The sequence below is a fragment of the Penicillium arizonense genome (assembly GCF_001773325.1).
Source record: "Penicillium arizonense strain CBS 141311 chromosome Unknown PENARI_contig001, whole genome shotgun sequence".
Taxonomy (NCBI): Eukaryota; Fungi; Ascomycota; class Eurotiomycetes; order Eurotiales; family Aspergillaceae; genus Penicillium; species Penicillium arizonense.
In genome coordinates this window covers 42,573-61,247 of record NW_019173278.1, presented here as the reverse complement: position 1 = coordinate 61,247, position 18,675 = coordinate 42,573, and the positions used below count along the sequence as shown (strand labels likewise).

General features: G+C 49.2%; 4 protein-coding genes across 4 annotated transcripts; 3 read left to right on the top strand and 1 right to left on the bottom strand.

Moving 5' to 3' along the window:
* Nucleotides 1–486: 486 nt before the first annotated feature.
* Nucleotides 487–2,364, top strand: PENARI_c001G11745 (uncharacterized protein; the record flags this gene model as incomplete). The annotated part of the gene is made up of 2 exons (XM_022627052.1): nucleotides 487–730; nucleotides 788–2,364. The coding sequence occupies 2 exons, from the start codon at nucleotides 487–489 to the stop codon at nucleotides 2,362–2,364; spliced, it is 1,821 nt and encodes a 606-aa protein (XP_022494023.1).
* A 1,550-nt stretch (nucleotides 2,365–3,914) lies between these two features.
* On the bottom strand, nucleotides 3,915–4,751 carry PENARI_c001G05068 (BTB/POZ domain-containing protein; the record flags this gene model as incomplete). The annotated part of the gene is made up of 3 exons (XM_022626516.1): nucleotides 3,915–4,457; nucleotides 4,512–4,638; nucleotides 4,687–4,751. The coding sequence occupies 3 exons, from the start codon at nucleotides 4,749–4,751 to the stop codon at nucleotides 3,915–3,917; spliced, it is 735 nt and encodes a 244-aa protein (XP_022493925.1).
* A 661-nt stretch (nucleotides 4,752–5,412) lies between these two features.
* On the top strand, nucleotides 5,413–10,140 carry PENARI_c001G02814 (uncharacterized protein; the record flags this gene model as incomplete). The annotated part of the gene is made up of 5 exons (XM_022626339.1): nucleotides 5,413–5,446; nucleotides 5,512–5,696; nucleotides 5,763–9,018; nucleotides 9,072–9,529; nucleotides 9,583–10,140. The coding sequence occupies 5 exons, from the start codon at nucleotides 5,413–5,415 to the stop codon at nucleotides 10,138–10,140; spliced, it is 4,491 nt and encodes a 1,496-aa protein (XP_022493101.1).
* Nucleotides 10,141–10,592: 452 nt separating this feature from the next.
* On the top strand, nucleotides 10,593–16,236 carry PENARI_c001G04307 (ECM29 family proteasome component; the record flags this gene model as incomplete). The annotated part of the gene is made up of 3 exons (XM_022626456.1): nucleotides 10,593–15,491; nucleotides 15,559–15,820; nucleotides 15,872–16,236. The coding sequence occupies 3 exons, from the start codon at nucleotides 10,593–10,595 to the stop codon at nucleotides 16,234–16,236; spliced, it is 5,526 nt and encodes a 1,841-aa protein (XP_022493933.1).
* Nucleotides 16,237–18,675: the final 2,439 nt, after the last annotated feature.

The window sequence follows — 18,675 nt, the reverse complement described above, 5'->3', positions numbered from 1 at the left end:
CTTTATATGAGACTTTGATCTCCTACTCTTTTTCTTTTGTTTTGTACACATACTCTCTACTCGTCTGGCCAAAGTATGGGTTTAGACAATACCAAGAATTCCTTGGCTATCAATGGAAGCCCATTGGCTACTCGATTTGTTCTCCGCTCTTCTTCCTAGTGTAAAGGTTGAATAACCTCTCAAAATGGGCTAGTGGAGGAGGCGCATGAATGCGATACACCTTCCAGGGTTCCCCTCTCCTTATCTTCAGGGGCACTTAGCTCCCGGTCTGCATAAACCAACTTTCTTTCTCTCTCAACTGTCGGTACTTATATTATCTTACCTGATTGTTTGTTTTTTTCATCTTATCTGAATTGCATATTCAGTGGGTTTGGATCAATCAATATTTGGGGTCCGTAGAAGAACTAAATTATCAGAAGTATTGCACGTTCCCCGCTAGCTCTGAGACCTACAACAATCAAGTCAATTCCGAGGCTGCTTGTTACAATGGCTCTAACCGCTCTGTGTGGATTACTGCTATGGGGGCATCCCCCATTGGCCTCTTCATTGCATGCCAGTCCACAGTCTCTGCTTCAGTCTTCGTCCCAGACGCCTAGCTCGACGGGCTTGCAAGAAGTCTTCCAGGTCTACCAGCCAATATCATTCAAGCCCAGCGGAGTTAACAGCTGCGATGTCGAGCTATTACTTATGGATCATATTTTCGGGGAAAGTTATGGATCGCCTTTCGTAGGTAAGAAGGCCGCAACCTTCCTTCTATCTGAATGTAGCTAAACTTGCCATCAACCAGGCGACTATGAGCCCCCAGGCTGTGAGTTTGATAGTGTCCAGATCAATCTTACAGTCACCTCCTGGGGGAGGCAGTATGATCGACTAGCGTTGATGTATCTCGGGGACAATGAAGTATTCCGGACTTCCACAGCAGAGCCAACTGCAAATGGAATTGTCTGGACTTATATCAAAGAAATGTCACAGTATAATTCGCTCTGGCACGCTCCCCAGAAGCTGATCTTTGACTTGGGCAATATCATTAACGATGTTTACACCGGTTCGTTCAATGTGACCTTGACGGCACACTTCTCCTACAGACAAACTGTGAGGAGTGCGGATATTATCCTGCCCATTTCTGCCAAAAAGGCAGCGTCAAACTCCCCGAGCGCGTTTCAGATCCCAACGGACAACACCACTGTCATGCTCGAGATTCCGGCTGCGGCATCGCGCGCTGTTGTATCGATCTCGGCATGCGGTCAATCAGAGGAAGAGTTCTGGTGGTCCAATGTTCTCAATGAGGATACTCAAGACTTTGAAAGCACTGTAGGCGGACTTTATGGATATACTCCGTTCCGGGAAATTCAACTTTATATCGACGGCATCCTTGCTGGACTAGTCTGGCCATTCCCTATCATCTTCACGGGGGGCGTAACTCCGGGATATTGGCGTCCGATTGTTGGGATTGACGCATTTGATCTCCGGCAGCCAGAGATTGATATTTCTCCATTTCTTCCCATGCTTCAAGATGGTGAACTGCATTCATTTGAGATCCGAGTGACTGGTCTCAATGTCTCGGTTAATGGAATAGCAACCCTGGCGAATACTGTTGGTTCATACTGGGTCGTCACGGGAAATATCTTCCTCTATATTGGGGAGGATTCTACCTCTGAGGCTGTTACTGTGAATGATAGCGAAGTTCCACGAGTGGAGGCTCCTTTACCAACGTTTACCATCTCTCGGGAACTTGTGCATAATTACACTGGAGGGAACGACTCTTTATCATACTCCGTGGTGGCCGAGAGAGCTTTTAGAACAGAGTCTTCTCGATTCTCGTGGTCTCAAACTTTGTCTTTCTCTAATTACGGCCTACTCAATCAGCAAGGATACAGCCAAGTCAACAAACAGCTTACTGCTGGAAAGAACATTATCACGGAGCGTGGCGACATAGTCACATCGAACAGCACTTCATTCGAATACCCCTTAGTTGTGAACGCAACGTACGGCATTACGACAAACGGACTGACGATCGACTCTTGGATGACAAGAGGTCTCAAGTTCGAGACAACAGGAGGGCCCGGTATTTCCACTTACAGCTTGACCTCAGGGCCATCGTATCTTCACACAACCCAATCTGGCACGGCACGATATAAATCAGTTACTGGGGGGCCTTCAGCATCATGGGGTGACACAGTTGAGGAATATGAAAGTGAAACATACGGAAAAACGTACCAACAGTCTGTTCACGCAATCAACGGGACCGTTCTGTATAAGACGGATTCCCATGACAAGGCCCAGGCATCTCCACAAGACCATGAATCAGGGAGAGGCAGCGTGAGAGCTATTCTTGGGAAGGGGCCTGGGTCTCCTGCACTCTAAGCTGCATAGATCATGTCAATATTCATCTCTTCTAACATGAAATCACTAAATCGAACCGATATGCCTGTCTTTGGATGCTATAGATGACAGTACATAATTTCAAAAAGAGTAACTATATTCGATCTCCTGATTGTCAAAGTAAACAAGGCTCGAGCCTCAATAAACTCTCCTTCTGCCTGGTCTGGTTTAAGAGCCAAGTCACTCCTCCAGTCCAGCTCTCCACAGCTTTCTCATGTCACTTTTGTTTTCTTTTTTCACTTTCCACACACCCTTTCTCCTCACCAACTCTCTCCTTTCTCCTTGCCAGATATTTGCATCCCTTCTTGCGTCTTTCTAAAACACATCTTTGCAATGGAGATCACTGCACTCAGCGTGGAGGGTACTGACCTGTTTATCCACAGACTTCAAGAGTAAGTCCATGGTGCCATATTGACTTCAAGACACGAACGCTAATGAAAGCAGCTTCTGGCACTCTGCAGCCTTCTCTGACCTCACTGTTTTCACATCAGACAGGACCTTCCAGGTCCACAGGCTAGTGCTCTGTGTGCGGTCTCAGGTCTTTTGTGACCTCATCGTAACGGACACTCAGGTGAGCCGTCTTGGAAACCATACTCTCTACATTATGCAGAAGCTGACTGTGACCATTATAGGAACTCCATACCACTGGACAGTACGCGCTCGAAATGAAGGATGACCACCCATGCATCATCGAGGCCATGATGCGCTCTTTCTACGGACTATCGTACGACGCGGTCAACAAAGCCACAAACCAGATGTGCCCCATGCTATTCAACGTCATGGTTTACAACATTGCTGCAAAATACCAACTGGACTACCTCAAGGTACAAGCCAGACTCACTTTTGCTTCTCTCGTGCAAGATCTTTGGGCCTCGAATAATTTCCTGATTGCAATTTCTGAAGCATACACCGCCACAGCAACGGAAGATCGGGGTCTTCGTGATTTAATTGTGGCAATGTGTCAGATACACAGAAGGGACCTACGAGAGAAGCAGGAATTTGAAAGTCTACTTGCGAATACTCCTGGGCTTGCCAGCGATCTTGTGCTTCTTTCGCGCCAATGGGTGCCTCCAAACTTGTCTTTGGAACCGCGTATCGTCGAGTCCTATGTTTGCATGAATTGCCTGTCAAAATGGCAGATTCACGTTGGGATCGTGAGAGATTTCCTTGAATGCCCTTTTTGTCATCATGATCAAGTACTCCCTTTCTGAGACGTACGCAGTGACCATTAACTGTGTGATGGGGGTAAACAACAGATTCTGTGAGATTCTGCTCTTCATGTAACTCAAATGCCAATACTACCCGGACACGTTGAATATTATTAATGAATGATTTGATCGAGTATTAATCAAGTGACTACGGATGTAACGCCACTGTATAGCGGGTTCTAAAAAGCGAATTTTTGTGGCAACTGAATCAATTCTTGCTAAGCCGAAGCTTCTTGTTTTGCTGTTTCCTTGTTTTCCTTCATTGCCATATCGAATTCTCCTCAAAGAGCTGATCTGTTCGAATGTGAAGACTAACGTAGCAGTTCAACCGAGATATCCATGCTGGACCGATCGCTTGGCGCACTTGGGGCATTTTGGGTACAAATTTCCACGAGGGCAGAACCACTCGGCCTGGCAGGCCGCTGCCATGCATCGGGTAGGCACCAACTCACAGTCATAGATATCCATCGCCAAGATCAGATCGGCAGCAAATCCGGGGACTTCCCGAAGTACCCGTTGGAATTCCTTGGACTTCCGTAACGCTGGGAGATTCTCGTAAGCGGCTTTCAGAATTGTATCTCGAAGGCCACGATCATCAGGCGGAGTGCTGTCGTAAGCCTCTGCAATGACATCTGGAAAACATTCATCTTCCCAGTTGTAGTGCACAAGAGGCACGAACCGCTCAGTCACATCTGATTTCAACTGCGAGGCAAGAAACTTGTCGGCAATTTGGTAGACTGAGACCCAGAATATCATCGGAGGAATGTCGTTGGGAGCAAAAATGTCCAGACCGTAAAAGAACTTCAGCATTGCTTCAACGGCACGAGGGTTGTCTTCTTTGAGCTCAATGGTCTTCTTCTGTGTCTCCTGTAATAATTGAATCAGAGCCGACCATATCATATAGCATCAAAGGAGACTCACTGCCCAATCGTTCTTGCACATCTGGTTGAAGAAATCCGATTGCATGCAAATGACTGTCCTGTGAACGAAAAACTTCTGATCCTGGGTCACAATAGTAAAATCGGACGATTTACTTGAGTTCCAGAAGCTGTTATAATTAGATTCAAACTGGTCGCTTTCTAGGTTTGCAACTTACTCTTTCAGGTTGTCCACAATGCGGACCTTGGGGCTGCTAGGCATTTCGCCTGAATCGGTTCCCATTGTGAGTTGGGGCATCCAAAATCCTGATGGATCAGCAAACCCGGTGTTGAAGGATGGTTTGGTGTTGAAGGGTGAATAAGATGGATATCATGCAGTGGTAGTGGATTGGTCAAGCAAGCAACTTTCAGAAGAATGGTTTGGAGAAGCAGTCTGTAGGAAGCAGGCTCTTTTTACGACCGATGGGAGATATCGAAGATACCGAAGCAGAAGAAAAGAAGACCAAGGCATATAATACCGAGGCAAGAAAGATTTGCAATGAGCGACATTGAGGTGCTGGAAGGAAAGATGAAAATGCCCACGAGATGATGAGCGCTCTACTCAAGTCCTGGGAATTTACTATGATGGGACTTAGGGTACCCATGTATAGGTATGGCTCTGGTTTAATTTGGCACTAACGGAGTACTGTACATCGATCTGTTTTAGCATTTGAAGTTGACTTCTGGTTTCCATACTTCGCATTTATCCGGCCTGTTTATCCGGTATCTTATCGATCGCGATTGTGATTGATGCACGTGCCACCCTCATCACAGTCTCACGTGATCAGTGTCTATTATCAGCACGTGATTCTTTCCGCGATAAGTTATCGGCTCCAGCTTTCGCCTTTGCGATTACGGGCAACTCATTTGTGGCGACAGCACAGGCGTGCAAAGCGGTGTTCATAATGAGTGTAGTTGCAGATGAAATCACACTGCCAGGTAAATTTGCATCTCTTGGTCAATTGACAGCAGACGATGTGTACTGATAACACTCACCATTCTAGACAGCCGCTTTGGGTCCCTACATCGCATATTCGAACAATCGGTTGCACCGAACTCCGATGACCATCCTACCAAGCGGCGCAAGGTCATCAAGTCTCGCTCAAGATGCTTGGTAAAAGAAAACGGCGAATCTGCAACAGGGATACCTCTAGGCTACATTCCCTTGGCACGATTGACATTGCGCATGGTAAGTTCTCATGACTGACGTGCCACCCACTGCAGAGATGCTAACGACTGGCCACCTTCTCGTTAGAAAACTCCATCTCACAATATACTCAAGCAGGAGCAATTAGAAGGTCCGAAACAATGGCCCCTTCGGGTTCCTATCGTCATGGAGGTCCGCAATATTCGCCTAGTCGATGACGATGAAGACGATGCGCCGCAACCAGACTCGCTTGGTCGTGAGGCTTACATTATGGAACTCAAAATAAATGATCTTGATGGAAAGCATTCATTCGCGCATTCATTCCAGGATTCGCGGTTGTTTGATTTGCTAGATCAGCTTCGACACGCCAGCGGACTCGCCCACGCAAACAAATACTCCAACGATGCTCCGATCGCCTGCTACCAGTCTTCCATTTCTGTGTCGCCAGATAGGGATGTTTTTACCCTCGAAACCGTTGTTCTATGGAAGGATTCACTCGAGGTCCCAGCCCTTTCCTACCTACAGGATCCGGCTTTGGAGGTTTTTACAAAATACGTGCTACAGGAGCATCCTGATCACCCTTCAACTGCATACGAGCGAGATCAACGTCGCGAACGAATGCTGGGTCTCCCGCAAAAGTGGTCTCCCCGAGAGTTTTACAACAGTGTCCACGTTCCCCAAGCCACAGAAGGTGCCTCAAACCTTGCATGTCCTGACATAGATTGTGACCTATTTCCATTTCAGAAAAGAGCACTTCGGTGGCTGTTGCAGAGAGAGGGTATGGAAGTTCAGCCAGATGGCACAGTCGTTCCGATGGAACGGGTCCGGAAAGGCGACCTTCCGGTCTCTTTCGGGGAAAGGAAAGACGCCGACGGACGAATATACTATTTCAGCCGCCTCTTCATGATTCTGACTACCGACGTCTCTGCATGGTATGATGCTTCGGATATTTTAAAGGGCGGGATACTTGCAGAGGAAATGGGACTGGGCAAAACAGTTGAAATGATTGCTTTAATAAGTCTTCACCGCCGATTCTCAGGGCCGCAGCCGAAGGCTGACCCGGATGGACTGAAGCCATCTGGTGCGACTTTGATTATCACACCGCCGGCTATTCTTGAACAATGGAAACAGGAGTTGGCGCAGCATGCCCCTGCCCTGCGGGTTCACCATTACACCGGCATCAAACGTGGGAAAGAGGAAACAGATGACATGATTGTTGATGAGCTCGCCGAATTCGACGTTGTCCTAACCACCTATCACGTTATCTCTCGAGAAATTCACTACGCTGGCATGGCACCGGAAAGAAATCTCCGGCACATAAAGCGATTCGAGCCCAGGAAGACACCCCTGGTTCGTATTTCATGGTGGCGTGTATGTTTAGATGAAGCCCAGATGATTGAAAGCGGAGTCAGTAACGCAGCAAAAGTAGCACGGTTGATTCCTCGGGAGATCGCTTGGGCTGTGACCGGCACGCCGCTACGCAGGGACATAGATGACCTGTTCGGTCTTCTTCTCTTTCTTCATTATGGGCCGTTCTGTTTCTCAAATCCGTTATGGAAAAGGTTGTTTTCACGATTTGGGTCGGTCTTGGTCACCATCATCAACACGATCGCCCTTCGACACAGCAAGGATCAAGTGCGCGACGAACTTCGTCTTCCCCCTCAAAAACGCATTGTCATAACTACCCCGTTCACGGCCATAGAAGAGCAGCACTACGGGCAGTTATTTGAACAAATGTGTGAGGACTGCGGGCTTGACGCCTCAGGGGCACCCATTCGAGGGAATTGGGATCCTGAGGATCCGGTCATCATCGAAAAAATGCGTGTGTGGTTAACAAGACTACGCAAAACCTGTCTTCATCCTGAAGTCTCGTCAGGCACTCGTCGAGCATTGGGTGCGAATAATGGACCATTACGGACTGTAGACGAGGTTCTGGAGGTCATGATCGAGGCCAATGAGACGGCTATTCGTGCGGAAGAACGCTCACTTCTTCTTTCTCAACTTCGACGAGGCCAGCTTTTGGAAAACGCAAAGCGCCGCATGGAGGCCCTCGTTTTATGGCAAAAGGCATTGGATCATGCAACCGAACTGGTCGAAAACAGCAGAGAACAACTGCGACAGCAGCAGCAGAAAATCGAGAGTGCTACAGATGGTATAAATGGGACCATCTCAGCAATGGATAACTTGAACGGGGACGAGGCTGAAGATGCTGACAACAATAGCCGCCTTGGTCAATACAGGCTAAAGCTTCGAAATGCGCTTGAGGTTCAGCACATCGCAGTGTTCTTCACAGCAAATGCATTCTACCAGATCAAAAGTGATCCAAATTTAACCCAGCCAGATTCTGAAGAATTCAGATCACTCGAAAAACGCGAAGAAGATGGCTACGAGGCGGCAAAAATGATTCGCAAGGAGATGTTGACAGATATTTCCCGAAAAGTTGAGCGCCATATGAAAACAATCAAGGAGAAGACACGAAACAAGCAATTCGTGAACATTCCAAAGATGAAGCCTTACCTCTATAGCGAGGGTCTTGAGTCTTATCAACTGCTCAGAAAGTTTGAAGACCTATGTGCAGCACTCAACAGACATGCTGAGCAGTATAATGAATGGCGCGCTGTCATGATTAAACTGGTCTCCCAATCGCTCATCGACCAGGAAGAAGATGCAGAGCTGGAGGGCAATGAGTATGAGCGATCTACAAAACATCAAGATGAGATGTATGTCTACATGGAGGCTTTGCGCTCAATGTACGCCGATCGTTACGATGCCCTCACTGGTCAAAAGAATGTTCTCATTTCCCACGAGGTCAAAGCTGGCATTATCCAGGCCCAACGAGGCGAAGGACCCTCTCCACAGCTCTTCCTCAAGATTATGGACACTCGCAGTGAGCTCATGCCAGATCCTCAGCTTGGGTCACTTCGCCGTATTGTCAGTGAACTTCGCAGCCTTCTGACGTCGTTGGACTGGCAAGCTAGCTCTGGGAGCTCGCGTGCCCGCGCTGAGCATGAGATGGTCGACTTGGTTTTGAAAAATGCCGGTCAAATGATCTCGGAGCAACTCAAGGTATCATCCAATCTAGAAAAAGAAGTGGAAATGTTCCGTGATACCATGAACAATCGGCTCGAGTACTATCGCCACCTGCAGCAGATTTCGGATACAGTGGCTCCGTACGACGAGGAAAGTGCGGGCAAACCACTGGATGCCGACCTTTTTGATTCGAGACTCAAGCAGGAGGAAATTATTGAAGGGAAAATCTCTTCGCTCAAGTCTAAAGGTAGATACCTCATCCACCTGAGGGATGATTCCAGCGCCGAGAATACCTCGAGGATCTGCATTATCTGCCAATCAACTTTCGAAGTTGGTAAGTGTTGTGTGTGCTAACGGTTTCGGTTGAGCCTGGACTGACCTTTGTAGGTGTACTGACTGTTTGTGGTCACAAGTATTGTAGTGATTGTATTCGCATGTGGTGGCGTTCCCACAAGAGCTGCCCAATGTGCAAGAAGACTCTGAAGCTCAAGGATTTTCATCAGGTCACATACAAGCCACAGGAATTAGTCGCTCAGGAAGAGGAATCGTCTGTCAAAGTGGGCCATGAACGGCATGCTCAAAACGCAATCTATAGTGATATCAGCTCCGGGCTTCTCAGAGAGATCAAGAATATCGACCTGGATGACTCTTTCGGAACGAAGATTGACACCTTGGCTCGTCACATCCTGTGGTTGCGGGAACATGACCCCGGGGCAAAGTCGATTGTCTTTTCTCAGTACAAGAGCTTTCTGACGGTGCTACAGGCGGCATTCTATCGCTTCAAGATTGTTAGTAGTAGCATTGACAGGCCGGATGGTATTGAAAGTTTCAAGAGGGATCCAGCGGTATGGACCCACGCACTTCCTTTTGGTGGGATATTTGCTGACTATAAGAACAGATTGAGTGCTTTTTGTTGCATGGAAAAGCACAATCATCTGGGTTGACTTTGATCAATGCAACCCACGTCTTTCTCTGTGAACCGCTTATCAATACGGCAATAGAACTACAGGCCATCGCTCGAGTACATCGTATTGGCCAGCACCGACCAACGACGGTGTGGATGTACCTTGTCTCTGGGACTGTGGAGGAATCCATCTATCAACTTTCTGTCACTCGACGACTGGCTCACATCATTGAGAAAGAGAAGCACGAGAAAACAGGTTACTCAGCGGGCGCTCCCAATGATAATGGTCCTCTCATCGAAGATCTTACTGAGACAGTCATTGACTCGGCCAACTCGATGGAAATGCAGGAGGCCAGTCTCACAAACCTGATGACAAGCGGGCCGTCGGATGGAGAGTTGGTGAAGCAGGATGACCTTTGGCAATGTCTCTTTGGTGGCACGGTCCATAAAGATAGCAATGATCGATCCATTGAGGCAGAGAGGGAAGTAGGCCGGTTCTTGAGGGGCGAGGCTTCTGAGCGCAGAAGGGATGAAGAAACGAGCTACGTATAATGATTGTAAAATATGATGTCTATGCTGTGGAATCAACAGTTTTTTGCTACTTTTTGTCATTGGGGAGATATGTCGAATGATCTACGTAAAAAAAGCAAGACAGGATGGATAGGTAGATATGTATATATATCGTAATTTACCAGAGCCTCACTGCCCCCCAAACTAGCGTAAAGATCAAAGGGCAATATCAACGAGAGCACGTCCCAGTCAATTCCTCCTGTGTTTTCAATTTATCATATCACAAATTAGCCACGAAGGTATTCAGGACCCGACTTGACTAAGCGAGCTGACTAATATCGTGGACTGCCCGTATACGACCGTGAAGGGCGATGACGTGAGTGTTTGTTGCCTATATCGAACAAAACCAGGTGATTTCTGTTAAATTGTTGCCTTTGAACTATTTTGGTTGATACTTCTTCTGGATTTCTCCAACCCTGCAAAGTACACCCACCATGGCGGACTCACAGAGCCCCGAGGCTCGCGAGTTGAGCCTGATAGGCAAGGTGGAATTCAGGATTGCCATGGCAGACACAGACGAGAAGCTGCAGTCATTACTTCAAACCTATCTGGCCCCATTACTGTTGAAACTGGGGTCGGAGAGCGTGGCGGTTCGCAACAAAATCATCTCGGTCTGCCAGCATGTCAACGCCCGAGTGAAGGCCCCCTCTATCCAGCTGCCCGTAGCAGCTCTGCTCAAACAATTCAAGGAGCAAAAATCCCAACTGGTCAGACATTTTGATCTCATATATGCCCAACAAGGCATTGACCGCCTTGGTTCCGAGGCCAGAGTCGACATTCTATTGCCCTTGCTCCAGGGTATCTCGCAAATCGGAACTTCGCCCACCCAGGGTGCTATCGTGTTTAATCTGGTACTGCGCCTGCTACCCCTTCTGAAGCTGCCACCCAAAGGTAGCGAAGAGGATCGGGACTTGAAAAAGCGGCTCGGTCTGTCAGATGACGATGCCCAGTTCCTGTCTTTTTGGCTGGCCAAATTGCTCCTTCTTACCCCTGGACCCAAGGAGTCAACAACGTGTCCCGGTCTTTCTCCGGAAGAATACACATTTTTAAACAAAGGTGTGCCCGCAAACGAAACATGGAATCCGTCAGCAGACGGCGGCTTGAACCTCACCGAAACCAAGGTCACTGCTCTCCGATTCATCGGCAGTGGCGCTTTCAATGACGCCCAAAGATTTTTGCCATCACTTATCGCTTCCTCCGATGGCAACTCTCGCCTTGCTGACCTAGGCGATGAAACCCTCAAGCGATTTGCCGCTGATCTCGAGAATCCCGCAGTCGTTGAGGAACTGTATGGTCTCTATTTCGGCACCACTGGAGCTCCCCCTGCCCGACCCGCGCTCCAAGTTAAGCTCCTAGCTTTCCTAGGAAAGTCCATCAAAGCCACAGCTGACCTGCAGAGGATTTTGAGACTTATTGAAGATGGGCTTCTTTCCGATTCTGCAAGGTCCTCCCAAGGCTTGCAAGCATCCAAACTCAGAACCCAAATCTTCACTTTCACCACGTGGGTTGTTCGTATGGGCTCCCCGTCTGATCTCAAAGAAATCGCACCCAAGCTTATTGCAGGGTTGAGGGATTTTATTCAATCTCAAGGATGGCCCAGTCCCGCGGTTAGTGGAAACAAATTACCCACAACAGATCTCAGCCTGCGAGGCCTAGCCTACGAGAGTATTGGTATCATGGTCCCCAAGGTCGATTTCCTTATGCAATCCGATGCCGTGGAGAACTTTGAGTTCGATCTAGTGCGATGGCTCTTTGCGTCCTTGAGCGCAGATGATTCCAGTCCTCAGATCTTCGTCAGCATTGACCAGGCGCTAGGCAGTATTCTCAACTCCTCATTAGACAGTCATGATAAGACCTTTCAAGACCAGCTGCGGCCATTTTTGGTTCGTCAAATGAGCATGCAACCTGGCGATATTGACCCCGAAACTGGTTATCGTGTCGTTCGAGGTGTTCAGTATGCGGCAGTGCGGTTCGCGAACCGATTCTTGCCCTTTGGTGATGTGATCGCCCGTTGGATCGATTTGATGGCCATTGCAAGAGGCCCGGAACGACAACAAGAGATCGTTGAGGAAGGCAAGAAAGGACTCCATCCGTATTGGTACCGATTGCTTAACCCCACAAAGGATCAGAAATGGTCCGGTTTTGCAACGCAACACGATGAATCCTGGTTTGATTTCCCTAAGTTCAGCGAGGCTACTCGCTTCCTGCTGGGGTCAAAAGAGCAAGAAGACCAGTCAAATATCCAAGCGCTGTCCGCATCGAAGCTCTTGTCTGGTCCCTACAAAAATTCATTTGTACCTGCCATTTCGTTCCTCCGCAATACATTGCTTTGGGAGGCTTTCTCAGCGGCGAAGATTCCTGCAGAGCTAGAGCAAGACTGGGACTACAAGTTGGAAGTGCTTTTATCTTCCAGCGTAGAGGCACGCGCAGCCGTGAGACAGTACACACGAAAGGCCGCAAAGGAGTCTGTTTTGACACTATTGTCCGGGACTCTAGAAGGTCTTGCGATTAGCGGGAGACAAGGTCTGCGGCAATGCGGCGTTCATTTTGTTGAAATTTGCTCGCTGGTACCCAACGATGTTGTTGAGCAGTTGCTTTCGCGTGCAAGCTCATTGATGGAGCCCATTTCCAGTAACAACCAGGAGAATCAGGATATTACTGCGCGCGCATTTGGAATCCTGGTTTCGCACCCTAAATTCCCAGAGAATGAACTGCAAAGTTTCATCACTGGACTAACTGGTACTATTCAATCATGGAATACTGCTGTCGGTGAAGAGGTCATGCGAGTCCGCGGCGCCATTTTAGCATTTGCATATCTGCTAAGTCGACTGGCGTACCGCAATTTGACAAAGAGAACCCCAGAAACACAAGTCAAGCAGTTCATTGAAACTGTATTTGATATTCTGGATGTTTCGCGTGATACTCTCCTTCAGCGGACCGCGCAGGTGGCCATCGGCCAGTTAAGTCTCTCCGGAGTACTCACTCTCGAAATCCTTGCCGAGGATGGTTGGAAAAAGGTCCAGGAGAAGCTCTTGCGAGATGCAAAGACTGAGAATCAGATTCCTATCAGCTCATTGGGCCTCCTCACCTTGACATTCTCCCGATCTGGGTCTGATGGCACCCTGTTCAAGGATTTTCTGGGCTCGCTGTACAGTCTACATGAGATTCGCAGTCCCGAAGTCCAGTTCACTGTTGGCGAGGCCCTGTGCAACGTCGCCGTCGGATGGGATTCTCGGGCTCTGATCCAAGACTTTGATCTTGACGCAGAATTCCCTAGCTCGGATGTCCCTCGTTCGGTGTTTGCAGACGTTTGTGATAAGGTTATTGCTGGTTGCATTGCGCCTAAGCCATCTCTCCGGAAGGCGTCTGCAATCTGGCTGTTGTCACTAGTCAAGAACTGCGGCCACATGCAAGAGATGCAGGACCGCCTGCGCAAGTGCCAAGCTACCTTCAGCAGTCTCCTTGGAAATCGTGATGAAGTGGTGCAGGAGACCGGCGCACACGGACTAAGTCTTGTCTATGAGATTGGCGACCAATCGCTCAAGGATGACCTGGTGCGAGATTTGGTAGAGTCGTTCACTTCTACCGGCCCCAACCTCGGGGGTGGCAACGTGACGGCCGACACCCAGCTATTTGAGCCGGGCGCCCTCCCCACTGGTGAAGGGTCGTCTGTCAACACGTATAAGGATATCATGAACCTTGCTGCTGAGGCCGGTGACCCGACTCTGGTCTACCGATTCATGTCACTGGCCTCTAATAATGCCATTTGGACGAATCGTGCAGCATTTGGCCGCTTTGGCATCAGCACCATCTTTTCTGACTCCAGCGTCGATGGCTACCTGGCTAAAAACCCCAAGATCTATCCCAAGCTGTTCCGTTACCGCTTTGATCCTAACCCGAATGTGCAGCGATCTATGAACACCATCTGGCAGGCACTGGTCAAGGATCCCACGGTTGTGATTGATACCCACTTTGATGAGATTATTCAGGATCTTCTCAAGAGCGTACTCGCTGGCCGAGAATGGCGTGTTCGACAAGCCAGCTGTGCTGCCATTGCAGATTTGATCCAAGGTCGTCGCCCAGAGAAGTTCGCTCAATATCTAGATGAGGTTTACAGTAAAGCTTTCAAGCTACTCGATGATATCAAGGAATCCGTCCGGACTACCGCTTTGAAGCTCTGTCAGACCATTACCAATTCTGTCATCCGCACTCTTGAGACAAATGGCACAGAGAAGCGAGCAGCTACTCTACTCAAAAGTGCTATCCCATTTCTTCTGAGTGACAAGGGGCTAGATTCTAGTGTTGAGGAGGTGCAAGGGTATGCCATTGGTGCTCTCATACAAATGACCAAGAAAAGCCCGGGCACCCTACTGCGTCCACACGTTCCCAACATGTTGGAGAAATTCTTGACTGCTCTCAGCTCTCTGGAACCGCAGGCCGTGAACTACGTCCATCTCAACGCCGACAAATACGGTCTTACTGGTCAAGAGATTGACAAAATGCGCTTGTCCAGCATCCGTACATCTCCCATGATGGAAGTGATTGAGCGGTATTTGATTGACAATTTGGACGAATCCAACCTGGACGAACTGGCGCAACGACTCGAAGATGTGCTTCGGTCGGCTGTGGGCCTGCCATCCAAGGTCGGCTGCAGTCGCGTGCTGGTACTGCTGAGCATGAAGACCCTGATGTTCCGCCCGTACGCAGACCGATTCATCCAACTCCTGACCAAGTATGTGGTGGACCGAAACGACACCGTGAGCGCTTCTTACTGTTCATCAATGGGCTATCTTCTGCGACTCGCTTCCGACGATTGTGTTCTCAAGACCATTGACTTTGCCAAAAACCTTTACTTGAATGCGGAGGATACCACCCCTCGAGTAATCTCTGGCGAGATTTTGTACTCGGCATCCAAACTGTCCAATGACCGGTTTATGGCATTTGCAGCAACAGCTTTACCGTTTGTGTTTGTTTGCAAGCATGATGGCGATGAACACGTGAAGGAACAGTTCGAAAAAACGTGGCAAGACAACGTCGGTGGTTCTCGCGCGGTGACCCTCTACATCCGTGAAATCGTCGGCCTTGTTTCGGACAATTTGGACTCTCCCCGGTGGGCCATCAAGCATACAGCCGGACGCGCGATTGCGCAAGCGGTTCAGTCACTTGACGCTGAAATCGACCTCCCGACGGCCCAATTGATTTGGCCGGTGTTAGAAAGAGCACTAGCGGGGAAGACATGGGAAGGCAAAGAGGCGGTGCTCAAGGCGCTAGTCAAATTCAGCAGTCAAGCTCAGACATTCTGGCAACCGAAGGAGTTGAGTAATCTGATAAAGGTAAGTGGGCCAATATCGCCACTACGGCATAGGAAAAAAAAGATTTGGAATGCTAACGGAGTGTCAGACGATTACGGTGCGCGAAGCGAAGCGCGCTAACGTTATCTACCGGCCGCATGGCGTACGAGCAATGGGCGAGATCGCACAAGCACGCAAGGATCTCAATTTCATGGCCGACGCACTCAAGATCATACCGCCCGTAATTGAAGAAATGGTGGATGAGGACCATATGGAGATCGACTCGAAGAATGGGACCCAGGATGACACCCTTGCGGCGTGTGTCCAATGCCTGCTGCAATGTTTCAACCCCACCGCCGGTTCGGGTCAAGGTCAGTCCCCTGAACCCCCCTAGCGTCATGCCATGCTAAGCCTAACCACAGTGTTGGGAGAGTACGTGGAACAGATGACCGGTCTGCTGGACCAGGTCTTCCAACACGGTGGACGACAGGTCATCAGCACGGGCTACGAGGAGCTCCGGGCGTTTTTTACGCGAGTGGATCCGTGGATCTCGGAGTCATCCGGTGAGATATCCTTGACTGCTCTTGCTAATCTCCTCACGGGGGAGCTGGATGGGTCTGTCGAGTCCATCCGCAAGGGTCGTGCAGAGGCCATTCTGGCGTACCTGAAACTGCCTACCCAAGGTGTGCCTGACACGCTTCCGGCCGAGCTTCGGGGGTGGAGGTCCAGCGAACGATCTGGAGGAGTACAACGTGTGCTGGATGAGGCCCTGGCACTCCTAGGCTAACCACGTGGCTGATCGACGGAGTGACCATCCATGAATCATTGAAGGGGCAGATTGCGCTCTCACGAACGGTTCGATTCAATCGACCCAATCAGCTCTGGGGAACTAGATGGAAAAGGTTCGCACTAGGGATTACAGGTCTCATTTGCTTTTTCCCTGTTTTTTCCTCTGTCCAGTCAGGAGTGCAGAATCCAGTGCAGAATCCGCGAGCCTAAAGCGAATAGTGTCTACGCCACTCGCTTAATACTCGGCCATGTCCGTATAAGAGAATGCGGGTGTGATCCCTTCGATTCCCTCGATTCCTGTCGATCCAGACGGGGCCGGGCCGATCGAGACCGTTGGACATTGTTTTTCTTCCACTTTTCTTCCCCAGAAACATTTCCCTTCCCTTTCTTCGGCTCCGATACAGACCTTCTCCAATTCAACTTTTTTTTTTCTCCTACGTGGCTTCAGCCAGCCCAGACTGGTGAGGGGATTGTCCTTAGCGTCCTCGTAATTGTAATTATAGATCTTTTCCACATGGTTGGCACCTGCATGCCATCCCCTCTCTCATTCTCCCTCTCACTCTTTTCACTCCCCTTTTGGATCTGACCTGTTTCTCTTTCTCTCCATTTCGCATCCGAGATTCTTTAGATTCCCCGCCACCCGTCAAGCCAGGAAAAGAAGGCTGCGCCATCCCTCGAACCATGCACTTTCTATGCAGCTTTTACATTTTTCTGCTCGTGATGTGAACATACATAAACTCCTCTCCGCAGTTTTTTTTTTTTTTTTTAGCTCACTCTTTCCCCACTCTGATTCATCTATATCATTCTTTTTGCCTCCTTACATTCTTTTTCATTAATTCCTGGTTCTCTCTCTCTTTCTCTTCCCCAGATCCCCATATTTTTATCGCCACCCGTAAGCGTTGCAATCTCACCCGTCTGTACACCACTCATCCCTGATAGTATTTCCCCCCCCCCCAAAAAGGCACCCGGTCTGCCTTATGACGGTCACCAGTCTGGTGATGCAAAACCGTCGGAGCAAAGTCTCTGGAAAGCCACCCCTGAGACTTCCTATCATCGCCCCCAAGGAAGATTTGTTTGCAGATGCCTTTAGTAAGGCGGACAAGGGTCTGATCGCGCCACCACGTATCCGCCTGCCTCCGCGGTCTCGGACGGGTTGCTGGTAAGCCAATTGACTCCGTATTAATGACCCCCTAGCTAATTGATTCTAGGACATGTCGAGTAAGTGATTCGGTTTCGCAAAATAAGAGGCAGTTTGTTAATTTTGGTTTTTTTTGGTTGTGTGCAGAGCCGAAAGGGTGAGTGGCTCATTTCTCGTCCCATTGGGGATTCCGCTGACATTCTTCTAGTCAAATGTGATGAAGGACACCCGCAATGTAATGTATGCATTCCTCGGGCTCCTTGCAATCCACAACTACTCACAGTCTCTTAGCAATGTACTCGTCTGGGCCATACGTGCGATTACCGCCCACGATTGGCGTTTCGCGATGATACCCCTCGTATCATGGGTCGAATGGCCGATGTGAAGACGGATGGCCATGTTGTTTGGGATCGTAAGCAGTCTTCGTTCATCCTGGGGGCCTATACTAACCACGTAGTAGTCACTTCGCCAAGTTCTGTGGATGAGAGGACCGATTATTTTTCTCTGGGAGATTCACTGCCTCCCTTTTCCCTGCTCACGTCGGATGAAGATCGCGAAAAGAAAGCAGAGGCCTTTAGTCCAGGCACGTACCATGTGGTGATGACACCAGACAGTTTCTCGTCGCTGCCAGAGTATGCAGACGACCCAAATGAGAAACCTAGATCCAAGGCTTCGAGCGACTGTAGGAGCTCGGTGGCCAATAGCCCTACCAGTGCAGCCAAGAGTGAATGCAGTGTGCGAGGCGACGATCCCAACGTGGTGATCTTGAAGACTTTTGAAGATGTCACCCGGCGCTCGCCCAATGGCAAACTGTCAAGAATTTCCCCAACCTCTGAGATCTCAGATCCATTCTGTGCTCTGTCGCTATCCCCGATCATGCCGTCCCTCCCTTCACCATCGGTCAAGCTGGAGAATATGACATTCTTGAACCTTGACCAACAAAGTCAAGATTCGACGCTCTTCTCCCATTTCCGTCATGTCGTGTGGAGGCAATTGTTCCCCCACGACCACAGACTGGATGACTCCTATGGATCTGATAGTCATTTCATGACACTCAGTGTGGATTTTCTCGAGCAGGAAGCCACCCATTTCCCTCCTGTGAGTATATCAAGCTCCAATGGTTAGATCGATTGCGCTAATGTTGGTTAGCTCTCCCACGCTATGATGGCTATTTCAGCCCTTAGTCTCTCGCACAGCGGCACAGGTCACAATGTCGATGCGCTACAGTACTATCAGCAAGCTTTCCCATCACTCCAAGTCAGCCTACGGAACAACGATGACCTTGTCTCAGACGGGCTG